This window comes from Haliaeetus leucocephalus, unplaced genomic scaffold (assembly GCF_000737465.1).
Source record: "Haliaeetus leucocephalus isolate CR32 unplaced genomic scaffold, Haliaeetus_leucocephalus-4.0 Scaffold257, whole genome shotgun sequence".
Taxonomy (NCBI): domain Eukaryota; kingdom Metazoa; phylum Chordata; class Aves; order Accipitriformes; family Accipitridae; genus Haliaeetus; species Haliaeetus leucocephalus.
The window spans coordinates 154,671-179,271 of NW_010972693.1; the positions used below are offsets into that span (position 1 = coordinate 154,671).

Genomic DNA, 24,601 nt, shown 5'->3' on the forward strand with positions numbered 1-24,601 from the left:
GTGGTCCCTGAGGGAGCCGGAGGCGGCGGCGGCGGCGGCGGTAGCGGCGATGTCGGTGCAGGTGGCAGCCCCCGCCGTGGAGCTGAAGGAGCTGAGCGGTCCCATGGATAAGGCGACGGGGCCGCCGTGTGAACCGGTGACCGCTCACCCTCCCGGGCACGCTGTGGTCGCGGCTCCCTGTCCGCTGCCGGCTACGGAGCGTGAGGCGGCCCCGGCCCCGGCGTCCTCCTCCTCCTCCTGTGGTGGCGAGCGGCCTCCGCTGAGCGGCTGCCCCGGGCTATCCTCCGCCACCGGGTTGCCGCCGGGAGCCGCCAAGGTACCGCAGGCTTCGGCCATGAAGCGGAGCGACCCGCACCACCCTCAGCACCGGCACCGCGACGGCGGCGACAGCGGCGGTGCCGCGGCCGAGGCTCTCGTCAGCCCCGACGGCACCGTTACCGAGGCGCCGCGCACCGTTAAGAAGGTAACGGGGAGGGGAGGAGGGGGACCGGGGGCCAGCACACCCCACACGCACCCCCCCTCCACGGGACAGCTCCCCCCGCAGTCCCACCGGGACATCCCCGGGGGACAGACCCCCCCCCCCCACACACACACACACCGGAGGAGGGGGGGAACCGTCCCGGTGCTGCCTCCCTCCGGGTAGGGACCGTCCCGGCGTGGGGCTCCCCGGTACGCGTGGACGGGGTGTCGGTGCGCCCCGAGGTGCTGCCGTGGGATTGCTGCCGTGGCTGTGTTTTGGGGACGCGTTCCTCCGGGGGCGTGGGGTCCCGTCCTCTCCTGGGGTCCCCGTGTATCTCTGCCCTGTGGGTAAGCAGGGGACGCACGTGCAAAGGCTGAATGTGGATATGCCCACGGACACGTGTGACCAGCGTGATCCTGCCCCGTGGGTCCCTGTCAGCTGTACGCGTGCCCGGCGTGGTGCTCCTGCCTTGCAGGGTATGTGCTTGCTTACACACTCGCATCTGCCAAGGAGTGTAGGCACATACTGGGTGTGTGTACACCCCGCTCCTGCACACCCGGCTGTGGGGGTGTTTGTGGGAAACGCGGGTGCCACGTATGCGAGCTGCCGCGTGTGTGTGGGTTCACGTCGGGTTCATGTCCCTGGGATTATCTGCTCGCTTGGAAATACAGGTATGCACCAGATAAAAACATACAGAGAGGTGCCCGTCCCATTGGTATGCGAGGGATAATCAGGTGTACCCAGTATGGATGGTGGGTGTATGTGTGCACAGGCATGTGCCTCTGGGTGTATTGCTGGGTACGCACTTGCACGCACCCAGGGGTGGGTCTGCACGGGGTGCCCTGTCCTCGAGGGTGCCCCTGTCCTGGTGCTTGCCCGTCGAGGTGTACGGGTGCACGCTGGGAACACTTAGACTGCTCACTGTCTACCTGGCGAGTATGTGTTGAGCACGCTGTCCCCTCGAACCATGCCGGTCCTGTGACCACGTGCCCAAGTGTGTGTTTGCCCCATGGGTGTGCTACGTGCACTGGTACATAACCTCTAGATGCATACGTTGTCTGGGTATATATACCCCTGAGGTATATATGTACATACAGGGATATGCATGTGTTTGCAACCGCTTTTGTACTTGCACACAAATACGCAGGCATAGCCATAGGTATACATCAGCTTGCGTATATATGAACCCACATGTGTGGAGGTGAGTTCGCAGATACAGAGGTGGACATGCAAGCTTACATAATGCATGCTGGTACATATACAAACATGCATATAGACGCATATGCACGTTCAGGTGTCTACATGCTATATGCATGTGTGACACATACCTTCATGTGCAGGGGAAGTATACCTGCAAGTTTACACGGTTAGATATCTATAGGGATGCAAACAGGTGCACATACATGTACCTGTCAGTACATGTGTACGCATACAGGTGTGCATACACATTTATATAGCTGCACAAACGCTGGCAGAGGTAGGTATATACACACTAAGGCACACCTGCTCTCCTTGGATGCCTGCCTATGGGTGCAAAGCAGACCTTTGTGCATATAGGCACTCGTATGCCATGTGCTCAGGCACGCACTTCTACCTTTACACGCCTGCCCACACCCAACCGTACAGCTGTAGACATCCTTATAGACACAAATGCATTCGGATGCACACAGAGAGCCCCATCTGTGTCATGTATAGACACCCCCATGCCTTTGCATACACAGATTATGTGCATACCAATGTCCATCTATAGATGTACCCAAGTCCACTCTCTGACCTGTTCATGTAGATACACGCATGCGTTATCCATGTCCCTTAGGTGGATGCAGCCATGAATGTAGATACTCCCCGTAAGGGGGGGGGATAGGTGTACTCTCCTAGAGATACAGCCTCCTATAGATGCACATGGATGAAGTGTTCCTGTCATAACTTATATTCATGAAACCTTGGGGTGAAAGCTTCATCTACATATTGCTGGACTTCCACCCTCTTTCACTGTCACTCTAATATTTCTTCTCCAAGGGAGTTTGTCTTCATAACCATGATCTCCTCCTGTGTGGCTTCCCTGAAATTGGAGTCTCTCCTAGAAACTCTGTGGGAAGGAGCGCATACCTGTAAGGCAAAGTCTGCTCGTGAAGAGTGTCTGGATCAAGGGCTCCTTCATCCCCTTAGAAATCCCTGCTGGGGGGGTTCAGTTCCTCATTAAAGGATGTTTTTCCACTGAGATTGTGACTTCTGTCCCCAGTGTCTGGAGCCCTCTCCATTCGATATCCTAATCCCATCTCTCTATTTTTAGAGATCCTCAGGGCATCCATATTTCTCTATTTCTCCTCAAGTGTGCTTAATACTTCTAAACCCCTCCCTTATCCCTCTCCTTTCCTGTTGTTGGGTTGTTTTTTTTTTTGGTTAAACAACAAAAAGGCATTTCTCCTTGCACCCATCTCCTGAAGTCCAGCTCTTGTCAGGCCAGAGGAACACAGTGTTAGATGGCACATTTGCTGCATCTCTAGCTCTAGGAGGGAAGGGGCATATTGATGGTGGGTCGTCATCTGAAACAGCTTGAAGAAACCTGCATCTCTCTCCCTGGATACTCTTAATAGCAGCAGAGGGTGCCTTATAAGAGAGGAGCAAAGGATGCCAAGCTTTTGGGAGAAACCTGGATGCGGGAGGAACAGCCACTGAGCTTACGGAGCAGCAAAACTCCCCAGCTGGCTGCCTTTGCTTTGGGTGATGAGTTTGTTTAGGAGCTGACAATCTGTCTGGTTGCTAAAGGAAGCGAGATGTGTTGATGGAGGGTATCTGGGAGTACATACTGTTCCTTCTCTTTCTTTTCCCCTGTACTGTTGCTTTCCAGTGACTTCAGTGTGTGCTTTCCAGAGACTTGAGAGGTTGTTCGGCATTTCATTTACCAGATTTACAAATCCAGAGTCCTTTCTGCCATTTCTTAGGAAGTCATGTTATTTAAATAAAACACCAGATTTGGTAGCCATAAAATTGCTCCCAGTCCTGTGACTGAAAAATTGGGCACGCAGAGCTGAAGCATCTGTTGAAAGAAGGTTTAGTACAAAAATAAGTCTAAAAGAAGCTGATAAATTTTTTAGTCAGATCCAATAGAACTTTGCTTTAGGACCTGAAAAAAAGGCAAAGGTCTGTTAAAAATAGATAAGCAAGATCATATCAAATTTGCAGGGAAACAAGTTAAACTGTAGTACTTACAGTGTTTGTCTGGAAGAAAAAATCTCAGCAGTTTTTTCTTGACTGGTTTATATATTAAAAGTACTTTTTTTTCTGTTTTTTTTTTTCCCTTTCCGTGAAGTTTTAACATGTGTTCTTGAAGTACTGTGCGACCAAATGTTTATTTCATAGTCCTGACACAAGCACAGAGTTCCCAGTAAATAGCTGTGACTATTCTTTCCTCTAATACCACTCTCATTTTAAAACTATTTTTATATTGGTTTAGTATTTTACTTAAGCCTGTCTGCCTTTAGATGTGCTAGTTAATATTGTACCTTGATGGAGCGGGGACAGTATACCTGCCCAGACTGGCAAGTGTTAACAACTTTGCAAGTTTGTATTTTTAGTTATTTAAGCAATTGCTTCATTTTGTTGTAATATTACAGCTGATGTATAGACCTGATTCTGCAGTCTTGTACACCTGCTCACACAAGAAATGATGGCACTCCTACAAACCCAGAGGTCAAAACCAAGTACACTGGGCTTGTCTTCATGACACCTGCGGAAGTGGTTCCCGTCAGATCTAGATGAAGATCTCTGTAATCACGTTTTTGTTCTCTTTGGATTCTTGCTGTAGATCTGCGCTCTCAGGAAATAGCTAGAAGACCTCATTTCTGAGATGACATTGGACTTGACTTTAAACAGCTAACTCTGACTAATGGATGTGGCTGTGACCTTTAAGTGCGTCTACACAGGTAGATTTAGCCAACCCCTGGTTGTCTGGTGCTGCTTCAGAGCTGGCTGCCTCTGGAAGGGCTAGTGACTGCGTCTTTGACCTGTGTCTGAGGCATGGGCTGATGGGTTGAGCTTCAGGGGTGGTCCAGATCTCCTGCCTCTGACTGCATGTCCTGACCCTCTCCCCTTCCCTTCCTGCCAGCTTCTCATGTGGCTCCAAGATGAGGCAGTTCAGGGACCTCAAACTGCATAAAATTCCTCACTATAAGTTGGGTTAGTTTTCTCTTGGTGTGGTTGCCTGCAATGTGGCCTCAAGGAAGAGCCAGGAATGGTGCGGGAGAAGTGGCACGAGCAGGTTGGTGGAGATGGGAGGGATGGAAAGGCCTCTCCAGCAGCAGCGGGATGTTGAATTGGCTCAGTTGTAGTGCGAGTCTATGTGATGGGGTGCTGGCAGCAGCTGGCTGGGGTGACTCAGGGGATGCGTGGTTTGTTCTGCCATCCCCGCTCTCGGAGCGAGGTGAACCGTGGGGCTGAGTAACAGTTTCAGGCATCCCCGGCTAAGCTTATCCGTGGATGTGAGTCAAGGCCCCGAGTTGCATGAATTGTTTACAGTTTTAGATCTGAATGGTGTTTTGATGATTAGATGATCGCTCATTGGCTTTGTGGGGGTGGTGGCCACTTAGGTTTTGTATTAATTCTTAGGGCATTCCTAGATCAGAGTGGCCGAAAGTCACAGAACTTCTGGAAATGTTGTCGTTAGTGTGTGTGGGGTGGGAGCCAGTAAGGGGCTGTAACTGAGACTCCCAAACTGATGAGGTGGGTGATCTTAGCCTTGAGATGACAGCTCTGTGTCCCTCTTTCTTTAGCTGAGAGAAGAACATATACTTAAACAGATGCACTTCTTGGTTTAATGATTCTTAACTGCTTGGCAAGTAAGGCTTAGTAAATGCTTGTACACTGTGCTGGGAGTTTAAATGACAGCAATTGTGTAGCTGTGAAGTTTTATATTAAGCATGTACCAATTTACAAAACGAAAGGTGGCTTGTTGGTTTTTGGGGGTTTTTTTTTGGCCCAGCCACTCGGTACAGAAAGAACAGCTTACTCCTTGAATTTCAAGCTGTGTTCTTTTGCTCCTTAGCATCATTAAACAGAGGTTTTAGTATTGGAAGGGATTGATTTGCTGGTTTGTTGGTGCTGTTGATTCATTTAGTGGGCTAGAGCAGAGCACAGCTTGCTTTTCCAGAGCTACGCTGCCTCTGCAGTGCCAGCGGCTGTAGAAAGCTGTGGCTTTTGTCTGGGCAAGGCAGAAAAAGCAGGGCGTAGAGGTATACAGTAATGAGGTGCACATCCTTGTGTAATGTCACTGCTTGAATATAACCTTTTTAAAACTCCTTGCTGTAAAATTCTTCGGTGAAGGGATTACATCAAAATAAATGCCTGGTGCTCGCTAGACTGGCACATCACCTGACTGGTGAGCTGCGATGGGAGGTTTTATTCTGCTAAGACTATAAATGACTCTCATGTGGCTTGTCTAAATGATGATTCTGACCTTGACTCCCAGCAGATTTCATTGCCTGCGATGAAAGTGTAGCTTTTCCCTTGAAAATGTGTGTAAATTCCTTGCGACATTCCCGGGTCGTTTTGTGGGGCAGAGGGATTTTTTTGGCAGGTGCGTGCTCTGTTAAGGATTTCTTACGTGCTTGCGCGTTGGTTTTCTATTTTCTCTGTTTCATTCTAACCCCTAGTGATCACTTATGCTAGGTAATAAATGTTTCCCCTGAGGCTGTATTCCCAAGTGCTGCTTCTAATGAGTGTGGTTTGAATGCTATTTAGTAAAATCTCATCATTGGAGGCCATATTCTTTTATTACATATAATACTTGTGGGTCTGTCTCCCTATGAATGTCTGCAGTTTAATTTTAGAAGGTGCCTGCATATGACTGCATGGAACTGTGTACAAAGATCAATACGTCAACCTTTGGGATGGAGGCCCAGGAACAGAAGAGAAGATAAAAGAAGACTGGGGAGAAAGTGATAGAAAAATAATGGCTGTGAATGCGAGTAGATGGCAGGCTATAAAATGTAATGACATAGAAATGAGAAGCTGGGGTGTGGTTCAGGGTACCTCAAACCTTGTAACTGTCAACAGCAAACTTGCATTTTGCCGGGAGGCTGCAGCACCGTACGTCTGTTGCTTTCTCGGGTAAAAAATGTCGAAACACATAATGATCTTTGTGTTTGTATCTTTCCTGGAGGGACAGAAACCTGGTATTTGAATTTACAAGCAATTAAAAGCGTAGTCTTAGCTTTGGCCCTGACTTGATGCATGAAAGATGAGCAAGGTAAAGCAATTGCGACTTTCAAAGCCATGTTTGACCTTTTAGGTTTTCTTTTTAACTCTGTCTAGTGAATTGTAAAACAATGTGATGATTTAACTCAAACAAGGAAGAGATGGAGGCAAAACTAAAAAGAGAGAAGTCAGCTAGGTAGCGCAGAGATAATAGGCAGATTTCTCTGTATGACTGAGTGACCTGCAGCATTGGTTAAATTTGAAGAATACTAAAGACTGAAAGAATAGAATTGGTCCAAATGTTCTGTAGAACTACTGCAGTGGTAGGGTACAAAAACTAGCTACTTAATTTTCCTCTTAGATATTTATTTTCTTCTTCAATTTTGCAGATTCAAGCCAGCAATCCGAGAGTAGAACCTCAGTCTTATGAAGGAAACATCCTCCTTGAAGTATGATGGCTGACGTCCTGTTAAATTCCTATATAGAGAAATGAGCTATAGGCAAGTTACAAAACCTGAATGATGAATGGAAGAGAGACAGCCTGAGAAATAATGTCCAGCCTCTAAATAAAAATACTACAGGCCACTTGCTTTAAGTCCCAACAAAACTGTTAGGTTCTAGGGCTTCAAGTGAGCAACAAACTGACTAGGAGGAAAAGGGTGAATTGAGGATAAAATAAGCTTTAACTGTTTCTTGCACAAAATCCTCTATGCTGAGGTCTGCAATTAAAGGCATTCGTAGCAAAAAAACCCCCACTGAAATGCCTCAATTTCAGTCTAGAGAAGCCATAATTAAGTTCCTTTCTTCTTTTCTTATCAAATGGCTACCAATGTCAGTTCAGGGTCTTTCTTGATAGAAAGTTTGTAAATACAAACAGAAGGTGGGGAGCCTTACAGCCCAACTTCCATAGGAGCAATTGCTGCCTATCACTGATGCAGGCTGCAAACAGAAAGGGAAAAATAGTTTGTATTTTTGGTTGGAACTGCAGTCCTGTCTTCTGTTAGAAGCAGTCCTCTCGAGATTAAGATGAAATATTGTGAAGAGGTAAAAAGGACTGAAGTTTTAGTAAATTCTGTTTACTCATTTTTGTTGTGCAGCTGTGGAGAAACTGTAGTGCCCACTTGCAGGTGTGCTGCAGGCAACAAGGGAGGCAAAGTCGATTCTGGAAACCTAAAGTCAGTGCATGTGTACTGGATTCAACGGAAGACTTTTCTGGGCTTTCAGCTAAATCCAAACTCTGAAATGGGAGAGGTCAGTAAATGAGAAAATAGGACTGAGGAACATGAAATAATAGCTCTTCAGGGAGCTTTGAGGTCAAAGACTTTAAAAAAAAAATTTTTTTTTTTTTGAGAACACTTCTCAACTGAACGTTTCCCTGCTTAAGGCCTTGAAGCAATAAATTGCTGTCATGCTTGTGCCCACTAGCTGTGTACTGAATACCTTTAGAAAACTTTTTTTTGTTTGTTTCTAGTTATATTTTGGGAAAGCCAATGTTATTTAAGCGTGTTGGCTTGGCTTTTTTTGCATCAGAAAATTGTGCAGCTATTCCTAGAGCAGGAATTCAGCCTTGCAGACAGAGTTGTTGATGAACTACTGGCCTTGTAATGAAACTTTGAAACTTCATATTTTTCATAGGTGCAGCTCATCTAATCTGTGCTTACTCCGAAATACAATTCCTAGAATGGAGAACGGTGAAATTGATCAGTTGTTACTTCTTATTCTGCAAAAGTGCATGTGAAGCTGATTAAATTGGCGTCCTGATTTACAAAGCTTTTCCCTAAATATGAGCTTTCATACAGATTGTGCTGCAGAGACAACCTTTAATTGATTTTTTAAAAATTTATTATAGTATTGTTATTGGAAAATACATGTGTATAATTATATAAATACATATTGAAATATATTTTATTTTTATTATAGTAGAAATATGCACAGATGTCTCGGGTGAAATGGTTGTTAAAGAGAGCAGAGGCTTTCATGTGACTTTCCAGAAGACTCGGTGACCAGCAGAACAGTTCCCTGAGGTGAATGACATTTGCAGGCACTTTTCTGAGAATCAAATGACATGGTCATGCTTGTGTTCTTTTTATGTCTGAGATGAAAGGCTTTTCTGCAAATGTAACGTTGGGGTGCTCTAGAATAAGCAAGAATGGGTGAGAGCCTAGAATTAACGTTCCTTTGCACCCTTGAAAAGCTCACCATAGCGCTGGAACACTTTGTAAAGTATTTTCCAGCTTTTGCAAGATAGCACTGCTTCATCTCGGGTTTGTAGCTGGGGTATTGATGCACTGAAATTAAGACTGCTTGTCAATATATTTGGGGTTTTCACTATGAAGTGGAGACGATCTGCCCTTTTTCCCCAGATGTCTTGTGTCATTATTAAATAGCACTCTCTTATTGAAGCATAGTTCCCACTGACTTCAGTTGGAGCTATGATTGCTCAGCACTGCTCTAAGTCTTGGATCGTGAGCCATGAAAAGATGATGATCTTGCAGTTAATGGCCAGATGTGAAAAGTTTACTGAGTGTGTCTTGCCTAGCATTGCTGAAGACATGCCTAAACAGATGAAGGCAAACCCACGTTTGCTCTGCACATGCTGAATTGGTCAGATATGAGTCACTTAATGTCTTGTTCTCTTTGGGATGCATCAGCATAGTGCTGTGCATGAGCCGACGCTACCACTGTGCAGCTTCTGGACCAGAGCTGGCTTCTGTCCATCCAGCTTCAGCTCCAGTCTGTCTGCACCTGCCTGCGTAGACTTGCCTATGGCAACTTCGGCAAAGAAAAATACAGAATTTAATTACGTAGGGCAGCATTTAACAGCCTAACTAAAACCCCTTGTTCTTCTTGAAGTCTCCTGTCTCCTTCTCTGTGCGCTTTGCAGCTTCCCAACAGGGGAAGCAAAGCATCAGCAAAGTCCAACCTTGAAACTGTGTTCTGTCCACTGGTGGAGACAGGTTCTTCTGAAAGAAATAGTGTGTGTGCGTGCGTGTACTTATTTGCAGGATGTGTGACTTCAGGCTGAGTGAACAACCTTATTTCTGGGGTTCTTTATTTTTGGTCAGCTTTCCAGCCTTAATATTCTTCTAACAGCATTTTTAGCATTTTGCTATGTGAAATGTTCAAATGCTGCGGCGTGCCAACCTTACTTTAAATTGCAGAGGTGGCAATGTTGGAACTCAGGTATTTTTTTTTTTCTCTTGACAGAGCCTTAAATAGGCAGCCAGTTGCATTTTTCATGAGTGTCAGAAAAAAGAGGAAAGTCAGTTGAAAAATTAGTTAGCTACCCAGAACTGCTGAACCACTCTATTTCAAATTTTGTTCCAAAAGCAAGTATTTAAAAATAGAAGTAGTATGCACATGCCTTCATCTGACAGTTAGGAAGCTTTGCTTGTTATTTACTTCACAGAGGTGAAGTGATAGACATTTAATCCTGAAGTTATGTGAGAAGAACCAGGGAATGGACTGTTCCCATAAAAATGACTCAAGGACCAATTTAGGAAAACAGCTTACTGCAGTTCATGCTGGTATCTGTTCCCAGCAAGCTTTCCTTCCAGCTACCCAGAAGCTTGCTGACTCAGATTTGGTGTTCTCTCTGTGACTTTAGTGTTTATGGAGGTGGGGAAATCTGCTTGGATCCTTTTCAGTATCGGCTAAGATCGTTTTTATTGTTTGCAGAATGCACTAATGTGTTTGATGTGGATTTTTTTTAAACCAACCTTCTACATTCTAGGATGAGAGATTACTGCCATAATTTCCAGCATTTCACATTGACCAGTTAGGTATTAATTGAAGTGGCTTTCTGTAATACTAAACTGCTGTAATTTTTCTGCTCTTCACTGGCATTGAATCCCACTTCAGCCTTGCTATCTGCTGTTAGTGTGTGAGATTTCAAGAGTCGGTAATAAAATCCTTTTTGTTTTCAAGTAAGGTAAAAAGTAGTTGATTCTCTTGAAGATTTGATTCAGGTGCATAAGATATTATTACTTTTATATGCTTTTAGCAAGTACGTTGAGGCTGATACTTGGCTTCCCGTGATGAAAGATGTGACAAATGAAAACGTTTGCGTGCTCCCTTCATTTGTTCAGTTTTCCCTTGGCTGCTTTGGAGGCAGTGGTGGGTTGTAGAGGTGATGAACCGGGGTAAAGGCCAGAAGGCAAGGAGTAATATTTCAGACATAGTGAGTGTACGTATTATTTTTGTATAATTTTTTATTTTTGGACTGTGATGAGCCACTTGGCAAGTTCAGGCAAACGGCCTGAGAAGCCACAAGTAGATAGTTGGTGAACTGTCACTTTATTTCATGCCCCATGTGCTACAAGGTGGATGCTTGCTTTTGCCATGTGTTATACATGCTGAGAAGGTGAGAAGTTCACAGAACTTGGTGACATTTGCTGTAACTGTTCTGAGAATTAGTCTTCTGCTAGACTGCTTTTGAAAGTCAAGCCATACAGTAGTGATATGTCATGCTGCTGTGTTTTAAACCAGCTGGGAGAGGGGAAGAGAAATAAACAGGTTGGTCTAAGAGGTAAACTTTGCTAAGGTCTGGGTTTTTCTGTCTGTAAGGCAATACTTTCTCTTTGTGAAGTTAAACCTGGACTCCAGCCCATCCTCTGGCCTGCAAACCTGTTAGAAATGGATTATCTTTTGAATCACACTAACCTGAAAATGAAGTCTCCAGACATTATTGTAGTTGGTGTTAAATCCTGTGGTTTTTTTATTTCTGTACACAATAAAAGATGCTTAATTCTTTAAATCTGAAGGGGAGTGAAGATGTCAAGAAGCCAGCATTCATTGTGGGTTTGTCTTTTTTTTTAATGTGTAATTTTAAGTTTGTGGTGTTTTTGTTTTGTTTTAAGGAAATGTAGGTACTAATTTTTTTAAGCTTTAAAGTAGTCTTCAGAATTTTGAAAGAGTCAGGAGGAAAAGAATTATTTGCCTTCAAGGACAGAGTTAGTTTATTTGACCTTGGAAGTTGAATGTAACTTTTCAGTTCCATTAAGTAATGTCAGTGGAAATGGCTCTTTTGGTAGCAGAGATTACAGAGGTGCTGCTGGAGTGCACTCTGAACTCTTCTCCCTGCCAGTCTGTGTCCAGGTTTCACCTGTCCTTCAGAAGGGAAGAGTATCTGATAGCATTTGGAGAGGCCATCTGTGCAGTAAAAGCCAGTCCAGGCTTTCCTTTTAGCTATCAGTTACTGTGTCCTTACCTGATTTTTGACAAATACCATCTTGTTCCATTACTCTGTTTCCAGAATACTGCTGCAAAGGTCGTTTTCCTGATGGCTTATGCAATGTCTCTCTGTAACCTTGCACAAGTTCTCATCTCCATTCCACCAAGGACTTACCTGTATTCTCAGACCTTTTCACAGCCTCTTGTTCTCTTCTCCTTTGGAAGTCAATGTCCTACTGTCATCCTTGATGCCAGCCCCCACCAGACATTTGTTAGCACAGAAATGGCTTGCTTGGAACCACATCTTCCATATTGCCTTTGTGCTTTGAAGGTGGTTGGCGCAATTATCTGCAAAACTGCCATTTATTCTTCTTCAAGTTGTTCTTTGATGGATGCCAACAGAAGCCTGATGATGGCAGGGTGTTGATATGCTAACATCCCTCATAGCAGGGGGAGCTGGAAGCTACATTAGTGTGCAGCTTGCTTGCTGTTGCACTCAACTAACCTGTTTTCATCCTTTTTCTGATACTCCATGTCCTTCAGTTTTATGCTCTTGTATGGAGATTGAAGGTCTTGACTTGGAAAGGAGTGGGTAGACAATGCAGCCTATCCTGGTTGAGACAGAGGTGGAGGATTTGGTAGGAGGACCTGCAGCGCTGAGGTGTTTATGTCAGAACACAGCTCCCAGGGACTGGAATATTGGCTAATACTGTCTCTTTCCCTGTTGCCTCTGTCAGCTTTTATCCAGCTGTTTTCTTTATCTAGAACACATGGTCTTCTGGGCTTCGGGCTGCTGTGAAGGCCAAACAAGCAACACTTTCTTGTCATAAAGCAGTGACTTTATTTCAGTATCCTAGATCTTGCATCCTTCCAAACAGGTTTCCTTTTTCTGCGTTTGGATCAAATATTAAAAGTCATCATAACTTACCTGTTAGAGCTAGGAGTGATTTTGTACATGGCCAGATATGAAAGATTCCTAGCTATCAAGTAACAAAGCACTAATAGTGTGCCAGAGCTCTGCATGAATATTAGCTATCTCCTCTGCTTCTGCTTTATTAGTACCGCTGTGATCTATTTCTTGTGCTGTGATGGATGTTGAGATCTAACCTGCTACCACTGAGACTGATGACAGGAGAGCTGCAGCTTAGAATGAAGGTATTTTAGACTACTTAAACACTGTTGTTAAATATTGCTGAAATATCTACAGTCTTACATAGAAAATCTTAATTCAAGCTTAAATAGAGGAGTCAGGGGGCTGGTTTTGTTACCACCTTAGCTTTCCTGACATAATCATTATTTCCTAACATAAGCGTGAATTTTAGCTGGTGGGAAAAAAACCTCTGGAGAGGGGAATAACCAAGCAACAAAGTAAATAGTGGAAGAAGTGCTGAATACCAGACTATCCCTGATTTTTGTTGTCTGACTTTGTAATGCATTTAAATAATGCATGCATGAGCACAATACAAGCAGAACAAATTAGGCTTCAATACGAGAATTGTGGGAGGGGAAGTCTATTAAACTACTGTTGCATCTCCTTGCTGGAGCGGTGTCCTGCCTTATTGGGTAACCTCCCCAGTGCTGCTGGTGTTCACAACTCAGGTCAAATTAGCGGTATCTGCATATTGTAGAAATGCTTTTTAATTTCTTCTTTGAGGTTTGCTGATTGAAGGCATTACATTGCACATGACAGACTTTGCCAGCTCTTACGGTTCTCACCTCTGTGCTTCGTTTATCAAATGATAAGGTATTTTGCTCAGTCATTTATGCAGTTTTTGATCCATGTGATTCATCCCTAGCCATGTGAGTTAGAAGACATTGTAGAAAATGGGATTTTGTGGGACACTGTGAAGTAGCTAATCTTTTTGAAAGCCTCCGTTGTTCACTGTGCAGGAATTAAGTCAAATGAGTGCCTCGAGAGTGCGGCACAAACTATATTTCAAAGGATTGCCAGGCTTAAGTCAGGACTGTGCTGGTTATTTTTCAGGAGCTGAGGACTGTGTATATGGCTTCGGTATCTACTTTATCTCTAATGGGATATCGCAAACAGTGGAAAAATTTCTCTTTCCGCTGCCAATTTTAAAGCTAATGGAGGGTCGTATGTGACTTTACAGAAAATAGTCTGCATGGTAGATCACCAAAGCTGATACCACTAAAGGTCAGATTTTGCTGCTTCTTGTTTTGCCTTTGGGAAAAATGCTGGGTTTTGGACATTTAAAGTTGGGAAGGAGAAATGTAATGCCTTCTATACTTTCCCAGGGTAGGAAATGGAGCTTCATCCTGTTGTACCTAGGAAAGCATCTGTACAGATATTAGTATTGTAGGTCCAGGAGAAATTCCAGAGAGCAAAGGCTATGAGGGAGAAAAAAATTAAGTGAAGAAGAAAATACTTTGTATTTTAATAGGGAGAAAAATTGTATTTGGCTTTACTATCCTGGTAATTGACCACTAGATGGGTGCCCGTGGAAGGCCTCAGTCTCAAGTAGTCCTGTTTTCAAAATTCCTGGAGAGAGGATCCAGACTGACTTTGTTCAGCTGGAAGAGTTACATCCTCATGTATGGGGTATCTAACTTGTACCACACCAAGATGTTTGTGTTTTAATTGCTTAAGGACTACAGATGGAACAGTGTAGTGTTTATCTCTTCCTCTGACCTAGCTAGACCAGTAGCCCTGAACTAATTTTATAGACCTGAAGCCCAAAAGGAAGACTAGAATAGCTTCCAGGGAGTTTCTTTGTCTAGGCTAAGGTCAGCTTTGCTTATTACAGCTGTGTTTAAATTACAGGAATATTTTCCGCACAGCTTTGCCAGTCATACTATGGGCAGTGGTCAAAGAAGAAACTTAGAAGTCGCAGTCTGAAACCTCTTCCTGCAGCTCATAGACTCTTATGCTAAACTTTCCATGGTTGATACTTCAGGATTGCCATGTTGTTTTATTCTCCCAATAACTAGAAGTAATTTTTTTCAGCACCTTTGACTTGATATGATACCATTGTACTTTCTTTATTTTTCTTTTTTAAGAAAATTGAGGAGACCATGTTTGACTGAAGAAAATGGAATTTAATTTTGGTTCTGCTCTGGCTTCGGCTCATCCATAGCTTCCACGTCAATAAGACTGACAGAGCGCTTGCTGGAGACAGATAGAGAAGCAGTGCTTCCCCGAACAAAACAGTTTTGTTTTGTTTTTTTTTCCTTTTTTCTTCTTTTTGCGTCAACATCCTCTGCCATAATCCAGGCTTTTAAGTTGGTTTAAATTGGGTTATTCAGTGCTAATGTTATGCAAGATTCCTGATTAGTGGTGTGGAGTTGGAGTTGTGAGACTACTTGGAGCGATGATGGAATTAAAGTAACCGTGGCAACCATTATAATTAAAATAGGCTTCCTTGGGAAGCGAGGCTGTGTGTGTCCGTGTGTACACATTTGCTGCATTCATTCCTGCCCTGTGCGGCGGCACGGTGTTATGTAAAATGTTCAGTGCCCCGGCACTCAGGGTGACCATACCAGTTTTTGAGTGCATCTTTTGTGAGCCTTTAGCCTCACCAACCCGCTCTCATCTGCTTCTTTTTCTCTGAAAAGCAAAACCTGTTAGCTCCCTCAAATTAATGTCTTGAATGTTTCTTTCTGTAATATTTCAGCTCTTGAGTACAGATGCTGTTGGAGTGCAGAGCTTGGTGTGTACCAAATTGCTTGAGTTTTCTGAGTAATCGTGACAATGCATATGTGGCTTTATGGCAGTGAGCGCAGCTAACTCGTCTTGCTTAATGGTTCCTTTAGGTTGTGCAGAGAATCAGTTCCTATAATTCAGGCTCATTATACCAACTTCTGGCTCTTGTAAAAATACAAAATTTACAGTGTGGTTCGGTGCTGTTATTTTGATGAGTTTGGCAGTGGCTGCTTCAGATATTGATATGGCTGGAAACCAGAGGAGCAGCACAGAGGAATAATGGTGGAAAAATCCTTAAATGTCAAAGCTGGGGTAAAAAGCTAGTTGTTGTATGAATTTTCATGAAAACTTTGGGGTATTGAGCTATTGTAATGCTATGCTGCACTTCTAAAACCCAAAGCTTTTTTCCTATTTTTAACCTGTTGTTTATGGCATCTTGTGATATTTTTAAGTGAAAAAATCACCCAGAGGTTTCTCTTAATGCATTCATCAGTGCCTGTTCAATTGCTCATTCTTCCTTTTCTGTATTGACCAATATTCCTTGCTGGTGACTCCTCAGTTAATTTTTAAGTGTTCTTCCATTTATGGAACAGCTAGTTTGTTAGTCTGCCCAAAACAGATAAATTGTGTCTTGTTTTCAAACAGATATATTGTGTCTTGGTCAACATCTGTAGGAAAGGAAGCAAAGGAAAGAAAAAGAGAGGGGGGAAGAAGAGGAATTTTTTTTTTTTTCTGGGTTGCCACCCTTCACTGTTTGCCATCTCAGGGATGTTGGCTTGCGCTTCTCTGACTTTCTAGATGTTGAGTAGGAGAAGAGTATTTTACAGATCCTCTCTGCTGGTCTTCAAAGGAGTTGTTGCAGGCCACATCTGAAAATGATGTTTACACTGGCTCTGGCCCTACTGTGAATGCAAGGACAGGACCCCGTCATGTGCAGGCTCATGTACTTCTGTTAGAAACTCTATTCCTGATGGGCATAAAGATACCATAAGGACACGATAACGAAGCTGTCATCACTGGGAAACGCTTCACACACAAACTTTATTTTGTAAATACCTTTCATACAGACTGTAGCCCATAATGTTTAAGCTGAATATGGTCCAAATTGATACAGCAGTAGGAGTAAAAAGAAAAGGAGTAAAAAAAAAACCCCACCAACCTAAACTAGTTTCAAGTCTCACTTGAAATTCTTATGTTAAATCTCTGTTGCTCAAGAGGTAGAGGAGAAGTCCAGAAAAGCCATCTGTGTAGTGAAGGCTGTTTTAAGAGTAGTTGCTGGGTTGTGTAAAGGGATAAAGCAATTGCATTGGCGGGGAAGAGGAGGGAGGCTAGAATGGGTCTCTGGGGAGTCTTCAGCAATAAGAACGATTTTGAACTGAAAAGTAATAAAGGAACAAGTGATGTTTTGTAGATGAATGTGTTTGTATGGTTACAGTCTGCTTTGTTACCGATATCAAGAGCAGCATTATGCCTGTCATGGGTGCCAAAAGAGCTCGGCTGCAGGGGAAGCCTTGGTTAAAGTAGAGCAGGCTTTTATTAATAGCATTTCTTGTGTGATGTGGTGCAATCTTCATGTTCCAGCTTTGGTTTTATGATACCTGAATGACCGCTGGTAAACAAATTCTGCTGTAAAATAGTGTGAGGTTGTATCTGAAGCTATGGTGTGTCTGAGTGGCACTGAAGATCTGTAGTAGTGCAGGAAGCCTTCAGAAGGGAGCTGGATAGCTGTCATGCAGGAAAACAAGAAGCATTTTCCCTTAAAGCAGGTCTGTGTGGAATGCATACAAGAGCGGCGTCTTACGAGGTAAGCGCATCCTTCATCCGGCAGTGTTAACAAAGAGAGAAGCAGATGAATGGGTGCCAAATGGGTCTTTCTACATGGAAACAAAGCCTGAAGCTTTGGTCTCTGAAGGTTGTGTGTCTGCTCATCTAGTTTTTAAAACTGTTTCTGTGGTTACCGAACAAACAAGATCAGACAAAGGCAGTACACGTAAGAGAGCCCAGAAGGCTTATTGGTGGTTAGCCTATGCATATGTAGGCTGGAGAAAAGCTGCCTGACTGCAGATTAGGACTTGCACATGTACATGGGTTTAGAGACCTCCAGATACCTTCAAATGGCCAAATAGCAACAGAAGTGCTGGGAAGCAGAAGTTGCTTTCTGGCCCCAGGAAAAAAAAAAACAAAACCACGAGAGAAGCAAACCAGAATAGCTACATTGATGTACGTCTTTGTGACGGGGACTGCTTCAAGGGAGTTGCTTGGGATTGTTCATTCTTCATCACCAAAAGGCACAGAAGGGCTGAAGTGTCAGTTCGTAATGGAAGGAGGCTTTCACAAAAAAACCCTTCAGTTACTGTTTTCCCGGCTTGTTCTTGAGCCTTGAACACAGCACTGAAAACCTTTTGTATTTGTGGTGTTCAGTTGACTTGTGAAAAGCTATGCAAGAAAGATTTTTCTGTGGTCGGTACTTCACTATGGTCTAAGACTGGATGTGCAAGTATAGGTTCTCACCCAAATGGCAGAGAAAAAAAAATAGAGATGTAAACTCTCATTGTTTAGGATGGAAACCTTCCACTAGTCTCTGGGGTAACAAGAGGCTTTGAGAAATGGGGAAGTAAGGAAGAGAGGAAGAGAAAATCTTTGTGTAACTTTCTGAACTTAGCTGTCTTGTGCTTTTAAGACGATCTTGGGCAAATTGCTTTAGCTATCTGTACCTTTCTCTTCCTTACCAAATGAGACAATATCAGTTATCTCTTACAAGGAGATCTGAGGGTGGATGAATGTTTATCACGTGCTCTGTGCTGGGTTTGTACAGTGCTGTTTGAAGACCATTTGCAACTACAAAATAGATGAAATGATAATCCACCTGATGCATCAGGAGAGCTTTTTGTCTGCCATCTCACTGTAACTCCTTGTGCCTTTCCAGCTCTGTCTCCTGAAACCGTTGTGTGTCTCTGCTGAATTATTCCATGCTCCAGATTGCTTCCTGCCTGTTCTTTCTTTGCCTGGATGCTGGCCAGCCGACCCGTTAGTTCTCACACCCATGATCTTCCACCTAGCTATATAAACCCCGGTCCAACGCGGTCTTTGGGACTCATTTCCGGACATCCAAAGAGTTCAAGGGAAGGGTGAATGTATCCTGAGAGGATAGGAAGAAGCATTTGGGTGTGGAGAGAGTTCTCTCCCAGCTGCACCGTGTTCACGGTGTTGCAGGATATCTTTTGAGCTTTTAAAAGGGAACAGCCCCCCAGATGAAAAAGGGTTTAGTTAGTTCTAAACCAGTTACTTTTTTTTTTTTTTTTAAATTGGTGATGACTCAAACATCCATAAAAGTGTCTGGCATAAATCTCCAACTCTGAAGTTCTGAAATTTATTGCTTATAAATGTAATTTTTCTGGGACTCTCTTAAAGTGGAATCGGTTTCTTTGAGACAGTGCAGAGCCTCTGAAATATGCTGTGCAGTACACAGCTTTGCTGGACTGATTGAAGAATTATTTTGGGTTTCATGTGCTTTGACGATTACAGGAAGGTGGTGCCCAGACACTGTCTGCAGGAGGCTTTTGGGTTAGGAAGCTAGTTATCTGGTCACCACAGTAAAGATGCTGCTGGGTAACTCTAAATGCCAAGAACTTTTTGTGCTTTGCTTTTTGTTTTCCCTTGACTTTTTATTTTTAATATAAATAAGCAGAAACATTTTCTGGTTTCTCTGCGGCAGATGCAGCAAAATGACCACAAATGAGTCATCGAGCTGTCTGAACATGTAAAGCATTTTCAGTCAATGTTCTTCATGATATGACTTCCATGCTGCATTTTCTGTTGTCTTGTCTGACTTCAGAGAGGAATTAGCTGCTAATATAGTGATTATAAAGCATGAGAAAAGCTGCTTCTCTGGTCAATCACATGAAAAGTCCAACAAAAGTGTGTTTTAGGAAGTTGCATGAGGAAGGACCGGAGTTCGGACAGTAATGCTCTGGCTGATTCATCAAGTGATTTTTGGACACGATTTTTGGATACTCTTCCTCAAGTAACTCAGTGGCAAAACTGAGTAGGTGTGTACAGACCTGCTAAGCTTCCTGGCCAAAACCAAACCCAGATAATGGTCTTTTTATGCTTTAGGGATTCTGAGCTGCTTTTTCTGTTGTTTATTTGTTCTTTGTTTCCTGCTCTTTGTCGTTTGTCTAAAGGAACAGTAAGTTAATACTGGTGGCATTGATTAAAGGGACACTTCAGTCTTGTTATTGAACTGTAGGGAGGCAGCCTTGCTGTAGATTTACATGCACAATCACAGGCCTGCGTCAAGTGGAATTTAGGTACTCCCCAAACAAGTTAAAAAAAGTACTCTTGAAAATGTCTTGAAATTTGTCCTTCATCTTCATCCAGCTGATGAAAGTTGTTATGGATTATATCAAATGACCTTGTCTTTGAGATCAGATGAATTCTGTTCTTTCAGTGGTTTCTCTGGACTTCCTTAACTGGGTTTGGGAAGAAGCTGTTTTGGGGGGTTTTTTGTTTGCTTGTTTGTTTGTTTGTATTTTTGTAGGCATGGCAAGAGGTGAGTGTCTGTGTTTCTCTGTTAGATAAGCTTTGCCTTTCAGTGAAGCATTTAGATACATCACTACCTTTAACTATCCTGTCTCCCTTGCTGGAGGTATGAAAGAGTGGATGTGTCTTAGCTGCTATGACTCACAGCCCAATATGTTAAATTGACATTGCCTATATTTTATATTAACTTAGCGTGCTGCTGAAGTGCTGGCAAACATTAGCTTCTGCTGAGTCTCCTGTGGGAATGGTGACCTCGGGCAGAAAGGCGAGGTAGAAATCTGTATATAATAACCACTATCTTCTGTCAGTGAGAGCCTTCTTCCCTCTTCATCTTAAAGTTAGGCAAGACTGTTGAATCATCTCAACCACTTAGTGCTGCCTGAAGGAGGTCTCACTTGTACTTGTCTGGTTCCACACCCTTCCTCCTTGCTTTGTTGCTCCTTGATTTTACTAGGTAGCCTTGCAAAAAAAAGTTAGGGGGTTGGTGGGGAGGATGCGGGTGGGGCTGGGCTGAGTTGAATGGGTTCACAGCAGGATGGGTTGGATGCAGAGCTAAGTACTACATGGTCAGGAGAAGAAGAGGAGGAAGGCTGAGTGGGGAGGAAGAGGGACCTTTCCCTTTTGGTGCTGCAGAGCTGCTGGATTAGATGAAGCAGCTTTGTAACTTCATCCATCATACTGATTTTATGGCATCCCTAAAGTTATTTGAGACCAGTCTTTATGGTTTCCCCGCTGACTACTCAGTAACTGTCAGTGAATTAAAAAACCAACTTTTCAATGAGGATGACGAAATCAGGATGGCAGGTCTTAGACAAATCTGGTTTTGAGTTGTGTCAGAAAGAATGGGAAAAATATTCTAGGTGACTGTGGATTTGGAAATACTAGGTATTTCTTTTTATGCAGCTTCAGCTTCTCATCTGAGAAGTTCAGCCTTGACTCAGTTCTGGGGTGGCTTTTTAATGCATGTTAAGTTCTTGAGCTGTCAAACGTCACTGTCTTTATTCAGTTTCTGAGAAATTTTTGAACAGAGGAGAAGAAATATGATAGAATGTATTTCAGAAACAAATAAAATGGAGAGAACATGAGCAGAAAACCACTTAAAAGGCACCTTTCAAGCGCATTATAATACATCAGAGTGGAACTTGAGTCAGTCACTGTAAAGCTTTTTGACTCCCTGTTTGTCTGGAGGCTTTCACTGATCCTATTTCTTTTGTTTATTTTCTCCATGTAAAATGCATTTAGATCATCAAATTTCTACACCTGCAAAAGAATACAAGACTCTTTCAGAGTACCCAGCAGAGACCTGCTTGTGTCCTGCTATGTTGGGCAGAATAAAGGTTGCAAATTTTAGCTTTCTTTTAATGCCACTAAGGTTTGCGTCATCATTTCACAGTAGGGACTGTGCTTGTATTGTATTGTCTGTGGCTTTGGGTATGCAGATGGCTACTTTAATATGGATACAGTGTGTCTAATATTTGTGTCTTAACTCACAGCTGATTTAAGGCAGAGTAGGTGACCTAAACTTAGTTAAGTTTTTGCTGGGGAGTACTGGAAGTTAGGACTGGATATGCAGAGCTTTGTATGCTTTGGCAGCCTGACTTTCCTAAGGACTTGGAAGAACAGGATTGAGATGTCTAACCCAAAGACCTGGGTTGTTTCCTCTGACAGCTCAGGAATTGCTTAAATTAGCTGTTTCACCCCACGTAGTAAGATTTAGTTAGAGCTAGATTTATTTAGACCCATGTGCTGGAGTCCATTTCTCTCATGAATATGGAGGGATGGAAGGGAGCAAAGTGCAGCAAAAATTTTCAGAGGCCAACACACCATAGGGCATCATTGCTCTGGCAGTTTGCAAAGCTAACTAATGCTTGAATGTAACACTCTTCCATTCATAGCTGATGAACAAGATACTTCAGCAAGAAGCTGCTTCTCGGAGAGTGAGCCATTCAGTTATGAGACACAGCAAAGCTAAGGTCACCCTTTAGAAGTGTCCTCTAGCACCTTAAGGCCTCCTTACATTTGGTCTGTGTTTGAGGTTAAACCGCACAGTCCCGGTAAGAAAAGGAGCTAAGCAAACCAGTCCTTTTAGATAGAAACCATATGAACTACATGGTTCACACTTCCTTTAAAAATGATCAGGAGACATTTCGTGCAAAGCACAAGTGATGGACGGTTTTCTGAACAAGTGGCATCAGCTTAGCTCTCTTGATGCCTTAAGCTATTTGCCTTTGCTTTAATTTCAACTTCATTCAAAAAATCTGCCCGACTTCTGAGTGCATGCACTTTTGTTTCAATTTGCAGCAAAGTAGAAGCTCTTAAATGTGCATATGGGGTTGAAGTAGTTGGATAGGGACTACCTTAATAACTGACTTAATGCTAGTATTTCTGTTTTGTCTCTGCTTCTTCCAAACAAAATTTTCATATCTGAATTGTTTTTAGGGCAATAGTATTCTTAAGATGTTAGCCCAATGCTAAGCAAGATGAGCATCTAATTGTAGTATCCTGGACTCTAGATATGGCCTCTTGATAGACCTAGCCTACTTTTTCCTCTTTTGGTCAGGCTTGCTACACCCTTAACATCTTCTTGTCTGTTTTCTACTCTCATCTGAATCTGATATTGATTTTATTTTGTTTAGGAAAAAAGCATAAGTTATTTGCTGTCAAAAGGCAATTTCTGCTTCTAGTGGTCTGGGCTCTACCACTTGTGGCTTTGGAGACTTTGTAGATCTTAGTGCCAGACTGCTTATGCTGTTTTTCTGTTGATTGCACATAGCTCTGTTTTGTGAAGATATTAGCAATAGCTAACCTGAAGATGTTGTCAGAAGTTATTTTTTCCTTGTAACTACCTAAACACCTAGGAGTTCGGGGTTTTTATTACCTGTCCAGATAGAAGTTTTTAAAGAAAAGTTCATTCCTTGTTCAGTAGTTTGTGTGTGGTTGGGTTTTTACTTTGTCTCTTGATTTCTGTCCAATTTATAGCAAATATTAAACAAATCATTCTGAGGTAAATTAAGCATCTTTGTAAGCTGTGTCCTTGTTTTCACCTGGTGAACACAGGGGAATAAAGAGTTGATTTTTCTTTTTAATTTCCCTCCCCCCAGGCCTGTTTAGTCTTTAGCCTTGTCAAGACTGGCAGCTAAAGTGCCACGGAGACCACTTGGGGCTTGTGATGTGAATGTTTGTCATTAAGATGGAACTTACCACTTTAAGTGACTCAGTCATCTAAAGTTTCCAAATGAAAGTTGCCACCAGCCCAAGCTATGCTCTAAATAAGAGTACGGTTTAAGGATATTCCACACGGAAAATAACCCATGTAATCCATTTCCCATAATTCTACCAGTAGTTCTTCATATAATTTTATTCTCCTCCATTCACCCATGGATTTCTAAAGCTTCTTGTTGGATTCATTTGCAAATATTGGTTATTATCATCAGTCAGTCCTGAAGCTTGGCTGTGAACTGTTAGAAGAGCCTGTGTGCTTAAGGTACATACAGCAGTTATCCAAGACAGTAATGTCTTTGCTTTTCCTAGGTGACTTTTAGGAGAGTGCAAGCTGGACGTAAATAATTTTCCAATTAGAAAAGGAGTCTGCCCGTGTGTCACATGGGCTTTTGTGGGCTGATAAATGCTCCTGCTTCTTGACACTTGCAGCCATTTAAGAAAATAAAATATAAAAATGTGGCTGCCAAAGTATTTTGCCCCATAGAATCTTCTCAGACTTACAAAATGTGGCTAGACAATAGTCCTGGTGTTCTGTTATATTAATTATGAGGCATCCATCTTTGTATGCAGCTGTAACTGCCTTCAGGGTAATTAAAATTTTATTAAAGAAACTAGGAGTAGTAAAGGGAATATTTTATTTGGAGCTGGGGCAGCACTGAGTCTTCAGGATGCTACAGGAGATGTGAAGCCGGCTTTGCTCAGTGTGATATCACACAAACTGTACATCCTCCTTTATTTATTTTTTATTTATTCTAATTTGGAGTGTCAAAAGCCTGGGAAAGCAATTACAATGCAAAGCAGAGGTGTCTGGAAATAACCACATTATGGTTTCCCAAAGAAAGTGCCTTCATCTGTGTTCTGAAATTGTTCCTCAGGAAGGAGAAATTTTTTTTTTCCAGAGCCAACTTAAGACTAAAATTATTGAGGCCATGGAATGGGTGATACTGCTTAAGATGGACACAGATAGGCACAAGATTTTCTGGCCTTTGGTAAGATTTTATTTCCTAACATAGAAAAAAATATGTAACTCTCCCCTAATAGAACTGTTTTAGGAAGGAGTTAGTATTGGGAAAAAGGTGGTTTTATATAGCACATCATTGAAAAATCGGAACCAGGAGTGCCACCTCTGATGGGTTTTTCTTTCTTTCTTCCTTTAGTGCAGTTATCCAAATTGCAGTCTGATGCCCTTCCTGAGCCTGTCCTGAGATGTGACACTTCTGGGCTGCTCTGGTTTTCTGAGGCCTGCAGAGAAAGCTGCTTTTAGAGATCCTTAGACGTAAGGAAGAAGTTCTTCACTGTGAGGGTGATGAGGCACTGAGGGAACAGGTTCCCCAGAGAAGTTGTGGATG

General features: G+C 42.9%; 1 protein-coding gene across 2 annotated transcripts in view; it reads left to right on the plus strand.

Moving 5' to 3' along the window:
• The first annotated feature begins 49 nt into the window (after positions 1-49).
• The window catches only part of AHCYL2 (adenosylhomocysteinase-like 2), a 107,121-nt gene continuing 82,569 nt past the window's right edge, over positions 50-24,601 (plus strand). For both annotated transcript variants that reach the window (XM_010568790.1, XM_010568791.1), the window contains exon 1: positions 50-463. In XM_010568790.1, coding sequence (XP_010567092.1) covers positions 50-463 — 414 coding nt within the window. The remainder of the gene's footprint in view (positions 464-24,601) is intronic.